Here is an 11210-nt window from a genome sequence, read left to right as displayed (position 1 = left end):
ACTTCAGTTTTTCCTTTAATTTCCATTTTATCTTCAAGTTTGCTTCTGTTCTTTACAATGTTCTTAGTTTGTGATAAATTCTAAAATATATCATGAATATTAAAAGGTTTTTGTAAGCCTCATGTTTTCACAAAATTAGGAAAGAAAGGTCTAGAATACACAAAGAAAACATAATGAAGAAAGGATTAAAAATTTCTATGAACATAAATTACTTAATTGGTAAGGTACCAAAAGAGAATGAGAAATCACTAAAGGAACTGTAACAAGTTTGTAAGCAAAGTATCAAATGTGTATATGAAGACCTTACCTACAGGTAATTATCTTGAATATAAATGAATTAAATATTGTAATTGAAAGGCATATAATGAAGCAGTGTAAGACCAAAGTGCATACATATGCTTACAAAAATTCATTTCACCTCTATGATAGACATAGAGTGGATATAAAGCATTGAAATAAGCTATTCCATGTAAATGGAATACAAGAGAAAGCAGAAGAAGTTATAGTTATAATAGGTAAGATAATATTTAAATTAAACACAATGAAACCAGACAAGAAAACCCTCTCTGCAACAGCAAAAGCACCAGTTCACCAGGACAAAATAATAACAATTAATAATAAGGATATATATTAATACTAAGCATATACAATTAACACTAATTACATATATTACAAACACACATACATGTATTCATGGACATAATAGAAGATACAAACTTCGCTACAGTAATAGTTGGGAATATTATCACCCTACTTTCAGTAATGGTTAATACATCCAAAGGAAAATAATCAACAAACAGAAGAATTGAACTGAGTTAAAAATAAATTAAAATTTAAAAGGTGGTAGCCAGCTTGATCCCTATAGGCAGGTTAGTTGGTTCTTCACTAGGAAAGCAGAACAAGATTTAGATATTCTCACAAGGGAAATCCCCAGAGCTCTTCAAGTCTGTGTAATTCTCTCCAGATTTCCACGTATAAACCTTGAAAATGCAATAGTACATAAATGAGGCCATTTTCGAAAGGGTGCTTTGCATGTCATGCATGACTGGATACCACTTGTCACCTGAACGATGATTTTGTTAGTATACACAGGACTTCTTCTGTCCTGAGGGTTGCTGTGAGCCTTCACTGAGCTCAGGGAAGACACTCAAAGATAAAAATTCTATTCATTGACGTTTAAATGACAAGCTCTTCATGAGGCACTATATAGACCTTTCTTATTTGTAATTGATAAGTACAAGCTGCAAATTAACTGAGAGAAATAATGATTATATTTCATTGCTTACAACAAGGAAATAATTCTTCAAAAGGCAGGTAAAAAATTCATGTTAGATTAAGAAGTTGATCCTCATTAAAGTTCTTTCCTCCACCTTTTCTTTCTTTATAGAAGTTGAGATCTTTTGATCACTACCTGAGATAGCTCTTCCAATAGAACTTATATAGTATTCCATGGCTGATTTTACCATTTTAGACTGACTATTCTGGATTGAATGCACTTTCTCTACTAAACTGGTAAGTGTCTATATTTGATAAGCATTTTACCAAGAGGCATAATTCATGTAAAGAAACAAGACTACATATACCTAGTATGAGTTTTTTTGAAACCAGAAAGAGATGTTTTATATATTTCTTAGTGAGGTGAGCTGAATAAGATTAGATAGATGGTGCTTTGATGATTAGTGTTTTTACTATATATCTGATGTAATTGGAAGTTAAAAAACAAAAAAGGCAAATGAAAACACAGAATAATAAAATGATACCTCTTCAAACCAAAAAAAAAGTTAAGAAAAATTAGCATTCTATGAACTGCATTTCAACCTTTTCAACTTTTTCTTGTGTTGATTCTTTGTGGGTGGCTTTAATTCTTGAAGTTTAAAACTTTGTCATACTACTTTCATGAATTTAGAGCATCACATAACTCTTCAAATCCTGAGTTCTCTTATTGATAAAGATGATAATACTATAAATATGCATATTTTAATAAAAATTTTTATGTAAATTTTATTGTTAATAAAATTATATATATAATTTTTAATTATTGGCTTTATGCTAAATGTTACCAAGTATTTTAAGATTGGCAACCACAGTATCAACAAGGGCAGGATCATAAATTGAAGTTGCCAAAGATTTTGGAGAATGATGGTAAGGAATAGTAGTTTAGGGTGGATATCCTCCCAAAGGTTTCAGGCCAAAAAGAAGTCTTAAATACAGTTAACATCAACACAAGAAAAGATTCAAAGAAAATATTTTGTAACATAGAACTTGCCACCATAATAGCCTCTGAGCTGAAGACTGCCCATAACTTGGAAATTTTAACTCTCAGTCTCTGAAATTTAGAGAAGGTGTGATAGTAGTGAGAGACAGAATGAATTTAAGAATAATGATCTATTTCATCTAACCCAAGTTATTTATTTAAAGAAGGAAATTTTTGAAAAGAATGGACCACAAGCAATTGTAGAAGGAGCAGTCATATCACTGTGAAAAGAATAAGGATACATAGCATGGGACAGTAAAATCTGTGTAGGAGAAAGTTTTAGACTTCAAGATCACCTACATGAATCCTTGCATGTGCACATCAACTTTGATCAAACCAACATAAAGTCCATTATCCCTTCCTAACAATAATAAGATAGTGACATTCATCAGTTTGTGCTGTCTTCCCAGGATTTTGTTATCTTTTATGTACTATCCTGTTTATATTTCACAGTAAACCATTACTATCTTCCTGTGCCAAGTGGGTATATGATGATCATGGGAGGTATGTTAGGACAGTAACCAGTGGTTAAGTTAGGTGGTAAATGGTAGGTGTGATACCCATCCCTACCAGGAACCCAACTCTACGTCTACCATACTGATGATACACCCTCACTCAATGTCTGCGAGTTGACATACTCCAAGCACAAACATCTACTATGCATAGTTGCGCTAGGTTGCCAAGTTACAAATCCTTCAAATTAATAAAAAGTTCATTACCAACCCGTATACATGGGCTAGTACTGAAAGGAATGGAGGTGAGGGTTAAGATACAATTCAATGTTTGTTAATTCATTTAAATTGCTTTAGTGTTTTAAAGACAAATCATTTCACAAGTAGAGTTTTTCTTGCTTATTTGTTTAACTTTAATGAAAGGCTAGCATGTAGATGAAATTACCTTCAAATCAATCACTCAGTTCACAGCAATATCCCAAAGACTGAGAATGAGCCAAAGCAGAGAATAATTAGTTGCAAATTGAGTTAAACTCAATTTCAGTTAAATTCATTTTAGACCACTAGACTTAAGAACCACTCAAGATGTTAATTAGTACCATGTAAATATGAATAACCTACTGAACCTATTGTTCTTTATACTTTTGATGAATAGCAATGAATCAAACCCATAATGTGATTAGGAAGAAGCAATGAATACACACCTTGCTAAATGTGTCTGTAGGCAATCTTGGCATGTGAACAACAGGGAGGTGTCAGTTTTTACTGAGAAGTGATTCATCATAAAGGTGGAACCACACAAGTCATGCTACTAGAATTTCTATGACTTTCTTCATGAATTTATAGTTTTTAAATTGGGTATATTATCTATTTTGAGTCTGTAGATTCGGTAGTATGTAACCTCTGTTTATACCTAATGCACCAAATTTGGTCATCAAGTCCATGCATTTTCTGAAAAATCTCAGAGTACAAGTTGTTACTAATGGGAAAAATACACAAATTTTACTTATGCATTTTAAGTTTAATTCAATTTATTTTTCATGCTTGTAGCATACCTAGAAACCCTCAGGTAACACTGATGGTGAACAAGACAGACGTGACAGAATTCATCCTGCTAGGACTAACCAGTGATCTGCATCCACAGGTTGCTCTCTTTGTAATTTTTCTTCTCATCTATGTCATCACTCTGGTTGGAAACCTGGGGATGATCCTATTGATTCTTCTAGACTCTCATCTCCACACTCCCATGTATTTTTTCCTTGGTAATCTGTCTATAGTGGATTTTTGTTACTCTTCTGCTGTGACTCCAAAAGTCATGGTTGGACTACTCAGCGGAGACAAGGTCATGACCTACAGTGCTTGTGCTGCTCAGATGTTCATTTTTGCAACCTTTGCTGATGTGGAAAATTACCTCTTGGCCTCAATGGCTTATGATCGCTACACAGCAGTGTGCAAACCCCTACATTATACCACCACCATGACCACAAGTGTGTGTGCATATCTGGTTATAGGCTGCTATGTCTGTGGTTTCCTAAATGCCTCAATCTATACAGGGAACACATTCAGTCTCTCCTTCTGTAAGTCGAATGTGGTCCCTCACTTTTTCTGTGATGTTCTAGCAGTGATGGTTCTTTCTTGCTCTGATGGACATGCTAATGAGCTGGTTCTTATTTGTGTAGCCAGCTTTAATATCTTTTTTGCCCTCCTAGTAATCCTCATATCCTACTTGATCATTTTCATTACCATCCTAAAGATGCACTCAGCAGCAGGACTTCATAAAGCTGTATCCACCTGTGCCTCCCACTTCACTGCAGTCTCCATTTTCTATGGAACTGTTATCTTCATGTACTTACAGCCGAGCTCCAGTCATTCCATGGACACAGACAAAATTGCATCTGTGTTTTATACGATGATCATCCCCATGCTGAACCCTGTGGTTTACAGCCTGAGGAACAAGGATGTCAAGAATGCATTCACGAAAATTGTTTTTAAGGCAAAATAATCTTTTTGGTTTTAACTTGAGCATTTTTGGATGCACAATTCCTAGATTAATTCCTCTCAGGTCTGCAGCATACAGTAATTCTTATTTTAAATTGAATTCAGAATACCAACATAATACCATTGCTATATCAATGCATTCAATTATTGTCCCTCCATTCTTTCCTATCACATGCCATTGCAAATGCATGTAAGCAAATGCATAAAGGAGTCTATGAATAGAAGTGTATCGAGGTGTTCTCTGAGGACACATACAAATAGATGTGGGTAATTTGTTGCAATGAAATATACTGTGGCTGTTTGAGGTAGTAACTTTCATATGTTAATTTGAGTGGATTAGGGATAACTAGGTAGGTAGTAAAACATTATTATGTGTCTATCTTTGAGGATGTTTTTAAAGAGAGTTCTATTTTATTCAGAAGACTTACTAAAGATCTTCCCTCATCCAATCCATGGAAGACAAACCTGAATAGATAAAAGCTATGTAGAAAGAGTTAATTCCCCATTGTCTTCTCTAAGTGAGACATCTATTTTCTGTTTCTTTCAAAACTCAGAACTGCTCACTATTAGGTCCTTGGTCCAAGATGTACACTGTCACACACACTCCTAATTTTCAGGTCTTTGAACTCAGAATGAATTATACCACCCGCATTCCCAATTGTTCAGTTTTCAAATAGCAATCATGGGTCTTCTTGGTTTCCATAATCACATGAGCTGATACCCACAGCAAAGCTGTTCTTATGTGCCTATACACATCCTGTGGATTCTATTTCAGTGGATAAGCCTGAATAATAGGAATCCTAATTTAATTTTCAATTTGGGTATTAGAATATAAACTTATATATAATATTTTAATTATTTTCTGCTATTCTAAGCATCCTACTTTGAGGAAACATATGAATAAAGTATGTAGTTCTTTTTACATTTTAATGAGAGATACACAAATGTAGCACCTCATATGAAGTAATATTTCTTTTTCCCTGAAACATTTATACAACCACCATGTTCATGTTTTAATTTTCAAAGTAATATAATAGCCAGATTTCCAGATACATGAAGGAAAAAGTCATTTTTATTATATTCATATATAACAAAAATTTTCAAACTATTTAAAAATTTACTATGATACCAACTGTGCTATAAATGTTTTTTCTGTAAATGTGCCAACATTATTAATGCTGACCATTTATTTTTCAATTTAATTGAGTTGGCCACTCCTCTGGAGTTTTCCTATACTCCACCCTCACCAAAATCTTTGCTGTTCCTTCCAACTATAAACAATCTTATGCCTCCAGGCTTCCAAGTTGGTGTTTCCTATGAGAAATGTTATCATTCCATTCATGTCTTGCTGAAATGTTATCCTGTCATGGAAACATTTCCTGACCACTTTCATAAACTTCTTTTCATTACACAATCTGTTCCCTCATCCACTGTCATTGTCATAGACCTTATAAACCTTTACCTACCACGTTTTTGCTTACATGTTTCTTATTTATTACCCCCAAGTAATACTCCATGATTGTAGTGACTGTGCACTTTGTTCAAATACCATTATCAGTACCAGAATAGATGTCTGTTTCATAGCATATTATCAATAAATATTTTAACTGAGTGAATATAGTAATTAATCTTGCATATCACTTGTACCAACAGGCAGCCTTTTGAACCATATAGCCATAGTGATTCTTACATGGGATGAATCTTCTAGATAAACATGCAGTGCATTTCTGAGAAGTTTTTCCTACAGGTTCTCTTAGTTCTCACACTCATCACTTGTTTTTTTTTTTTTTTTTCAGTACTAGGGCTTTAACTCAGAGCCTTCACCTTGAGCCACTCCAGCAGCCGTATTTTTGTGAAGGGTTTTTTGAGATAGGGTATTGTGAACTATTTGTCTGGACTGACTTCAAACCATGATCATCCTGATCTCTGCCTCCTGAGTAGCTAGGATTACAGGCGTGAGACACCAGTGCCCAGCTTACACTCCTCACTTTTAGACAAAATAATTTCCTGTAAATCTATTTATTGGATAGGTCATATAAAACATTGATAATTTTACTTAGAGTTTATTCCTTATAAAATGGCAAATGATAGCTCAAAGAAGTAAGTATAAGAATCTGTAATGGTTCTATATCTGGTTATATTTTTAAAAATTACTTCATGCACAAATTTTAAAAGTAACTGAAAAAATTTTAAGTGCATTGTAGAATATACATATAACGTTATTTGTCAATAGTAAATAAGAGGTGCATTCAGCATGCTAGTATAATGTAATATAGTCATGCTTTTAATTGTGATCCTCACAGAGGTCAATATTATACAAACCTAAGCACTGGAATTTGGGTCCATGTGTGATTTCTCATCACTGTACAGTAGAAAGCTGCAACATCCTTGGGTGTGAATGTGTAAAATGCCATACTGGAGTTTCTGGATCAGTGTAATGAAACACAAATATTTCTTCTGCACTTACAGCAAAATTTCTCTTGTTGAAAGTATTTCCAAGAACTATTTCATTCATTTAATTTTAGAATTGTTTTGGATTTACTGAAAATTTTCAAAACAGTGCATGGTGTGGTAGTCACATCGTATTCTTCTGGGCACAGTAATGGCTCCCAAAAGATTCACGTGTGAATTTTAGTGGTTCTCTACGTGGCACAGAAGGGTTATACAAATATGCCAGGGTTAGTAATCAAAGAGTGAGAAATATTTGGGATTACTCATTACTTGTGTGTGCCCTAAAGGGAACACATGTATTTTTGTAGAAAGTGGGTAGAATGACTTAAGCACAGACAAAAAGGAGTATGCTGTGTGACTGTGGAAACACTCCTGAAGTGAGGTAGCCATAGGCATTGGTAGCCAATGGAGAAGGGAAGAGCCAAGAAATGGAATGTCCCCTAGAGTTTATGTGGAGAACATGGCTTTGATAACTCATTGACTTCCCATAAGTGAAATAATTTCAGCGTTCTGGTTTCTAGAACTGTGAGAGAGTCAGCACTTAAGCATCCTTCACAGCTGCTTTTGCTTTATTACCTCTTAGGTAAAGGCAGCTCCAATAGCATCCAGTTGGCTTACGCCATGATAGTAACCATCTCTCCACAATTCACAGAAGCCATGTGGAGATTATATCACCTTCTGAATACAACCATTCCAATTATGCAACATGGAACTCGGACATAACTACAGAATAGGTTTCTATACCCACAGAGACCAATGTGATAGAGACCTGAGCTTAAATCCCGTTGATACCTGGAATGCCATAAAGACCTACTCTTATTGATTCACCAATATTGATGGATTTCCCAACATTTTGACAAAAACATTTTTATACAACATAATCCTGGAAGTCCTAGTTAGAATATGTGGATAAGAAATATAATTTAAGGTCATCCAAATTGGAAAAGAGGAATTAAATCTGGCACTGTTTGTAGAAAACACAATATTATGTATGGAAAACACCAAAAGAACATAAACACTAATACATGAATTCAGATAAGTGATAGGATCAAAATTACTACAGAAAAATCAGTAACCTTGCCATATGCATAATGAATTACCTGGAAGAAATCAGGAAAGCCATTTCATTTCAGACACAAAAACAAATGGGTGTCAGTTAAACAGAACATGAGAAATTTCTACATTGAAATTTATAAAATATTTCTGGAAAATATATAGGACATGAGAAAATGAAGGCATATCATCTTCATTGACAGAGAATAAATTGTCAAAATGTATACACTGCACAAGACAACCAAGAAATTCAATGCAATTCTTATTAAAATATCAATGATATTCTTAACAGAATTAGATAAAACAATCCTATAATTTGTTTACCAAAGCAACAAAAAATCTTGAGAGGTCAAAGCCTTTTTAATCCATATTTTGTGTTTTTTACATTTTATTAACATATGTTAGTTGTATTGGGGTTTCATTTTGGTATTTATTTATGTGCTTACAATATATCCTGATTAGTTTCACCCCCTCCACCATTCTCCATCATCTCTATTCTCCCCTTCTTAAAATGATTTTAACAGGTTTTATGTTCTATTTTCATTCAAGTATACAGAGTATATCAACTATATTCACTCTCTCCATCCAATCTTCCTCCTCTCACTAGCATCCACACCCTAGCAGGACCAGTTACTGTCCTTCATTTTTTTAAATGTATATTAACTGTTCAAAGAATTTTCACTATGGTATTTAACACTTGTATATATTGTACTTTAATCAGATTAACACCTTCTATTACTCTTTTTCTCCATCCCCTCTTCCTATTATTCGTAGCTTTCAGTGTGTTTTGTTATATATCTTTATGTACAGATGTGATGTATTTTGCTATTGCATATATATCTTTATGTGTATATTTATATCTTAGGTTTGGCTTCCACATATGAGGGAAAACATGTGCCCTTTTTCTTTCTGAACCTATCTTATTTTGCCTAACTTTATGATCAACAGATATGTCCATTATATGCAAACAGCATAATTTCATTCTTTCTTATGGCTGAATAATATTCAATTGTGTACATTTTCTTGATCCATTCATCAGTTATATGGCATCTGGGCCATTTCTATAGGTTTGCTATGGTGACTAGTACTGCAAAAAACATGGGTGTTCAAGAGTCTCTATTGTCCTGACTTACGTTCTTTTGGATATACACATAGAAGTAGTATCACTGGATGGAATAGATTTTCAGGAACCTCCATACTTCTTTCCATAGTGATTGCACTAATCTCCATTCCCACCAACAGTGTTTAAGGATTATTTTTTTCCTGCATCCTCACCAACACTCGTTTGTGTTTCTGATGATAGCCATTTTGACTGGAGTGAGGTAAAATTTCAATGTCATTTTGATTTGCAGCTCCTTTATGTCCAGAGATATGATCAAAATTTAATACCCTTTCAAGATAAAAGCTCTGAAGAAACTAGGAATATAAGCAACATACTTCAACATTATAAAGGCTATGTATTACAAACCTGTAGCCAACAAACAGAAAAACAGAAATCATGTCCTCTAAACTCAGGGACAAAACAGGGTGTCCACTCTCCCCACTCTTATTGCATATAGTACTGGAATTCCTAGATGAAGCAATAAGACAGTAAAAAAGACATAAAGGGAAATCAAATAAGGAAGAAAAATTCAAATTATCTCTATTTGCAGATGATATAATCTTATACCTAAAGGATTCTAAATCTCCCCCAAACAAACTCTATACTGTCATAAACACATTCAGCAAAGTAGCAGTATACAAATTCACATGCAAGAGTCAGTAGCTTTTCTATTCACTAGCAATGAACAGCCTGAGAAATCAGGAAAACAATCCCTTTCACAATAGCATCAAAATTATTAGGAATTAATTTAGTGAAGGAAGTGAAATACGTTTACAATGAAAACTATAAATCACTGAAGAAGGAAGTCTAAGAAGGCATCAGAAGATGGAAAGATCTCCCATGCTCATGGATTGAAGAATTAATATTGTGAAAATGGCTATATTACCAAAAGCAATTTACATGTTCAGTGAAATCCCTATCAAAGTTATAAAAATATTTTTCAGAGACAAAAAATAAATCCTAAAGTTCATATGGAAGCAAAAATAACATAAAGAGCCAAAGAAATCCTGAGTAAAAAGAGCAATGTTGCAGGTATCACAATACCTGACTTCAAACTATACTACAGTCCCATTGCAACAAAAACAACATGGTACTGGCACAAAAGAGATAAAACCCAAAGGTACAGAATAGAAGACTTAGGCACAAATCCACACAGGAAGAGTCATATGACTTTTTTTTTTACATAGGAGCTCAAAACGTACATTGGAGAAAAGACAGCCTCTTCAAGAAGTAGTATTATGAAAACTGGATATAGAAGTCGGAAACTAGATCTCAATCTCTCATCCTGTACTAGTATCAATTCAAAGTGAAACCTATAACTATAAAATAGTATAGGAAACAGCATGGTAAACATGTTAAAATGTAGTCTTAAGTAATAACTGCTTGAATAGAATTCTTTTAACTGAGCAATTAGAGAAAGAATTAGCAAATGGGAGTGCATCAGACTAAAAAGTTTCTGCACAGCAAAGGAAACAGCTACTAGAGTGAAAAGACAGCCTACAAGATGGGAGAAAATCTTTGCCAGCCACACATCTGACAAGAGATCAATAACTAGAATATACAGGGAGAAAAAAAACTAGCCTCCCAAAGAGTCAACAAGCCAATGAAGAAGTGAGCAAATAAATAAAACAGGTAATTCTCAAAATAAGAAGTACAAATGGCCAATAAATACATGAAGAAATGCTCCAAGTCATCTTGAGCAAAAAGGACAAAGTAAGAGACTTTAAATTATCTGTGTTCATATCTGTAATAATGAACAAGCAAGTTTTTGGCATAAACAAATACAATGTAAACTGGGTAATCAAAATAAAGAGCCTATAAGGAAATCCACACATCTATTCCCAAATGCATTTTTACAAAGGTGCTAAGGTAGAATGATAAAACTAAACCCTTATCTCTC

The 11210-nt window shown here is 33.9% G+C and overlaps 1 protein-coding gene across 1 annotated transcript; it reads left to right on the top strand.

Annotated features, from left to right (window-relative positions):
* Positions 1-3781: 3781 nt before the first annotated feature.
* On the top strand, positions 3782-4708 carry LOC109679109 (olfactory receptor 5B3-like). Its single transcript, XM_020154440.2, has one exon. The coding sequence runs from the start codon at positions 3785-3787 to the stop codon at positions 4706-4708; it is 924 nt and encodes a 307-aa protein (XP_020010029.2). The 5' UTR covers positions 3782-3784.
* Positions 4709-11210: the final 6502 nt, after the last annotated feature.

This window comes from Castor canadensis, chromosome 1 (assembly GCF_047511655.1).
Source record: "Castor canadensis chromosome 1, mCasCan1.hap1v2, whole genome shotgun sequence".
In the NCBI taxonomy this organism is placed as follows: Eukaryota; Metazoa; Chordata; class Mammalia; order Rodentia; family Castoridae; genus Castor; species Castor canadensis.
This window is presented reverse-complemented; position numbering and strand designations above follow the sequence as displayed.

Coding starts and splice junctions, on each gene's coding strand:
- LOC109679109 (XM_020154440.2), top strand. CDS start 3,785: ATGGTGAACAAGACAGACGTGACAGAATTCATCCTGCTAGGACTAACC.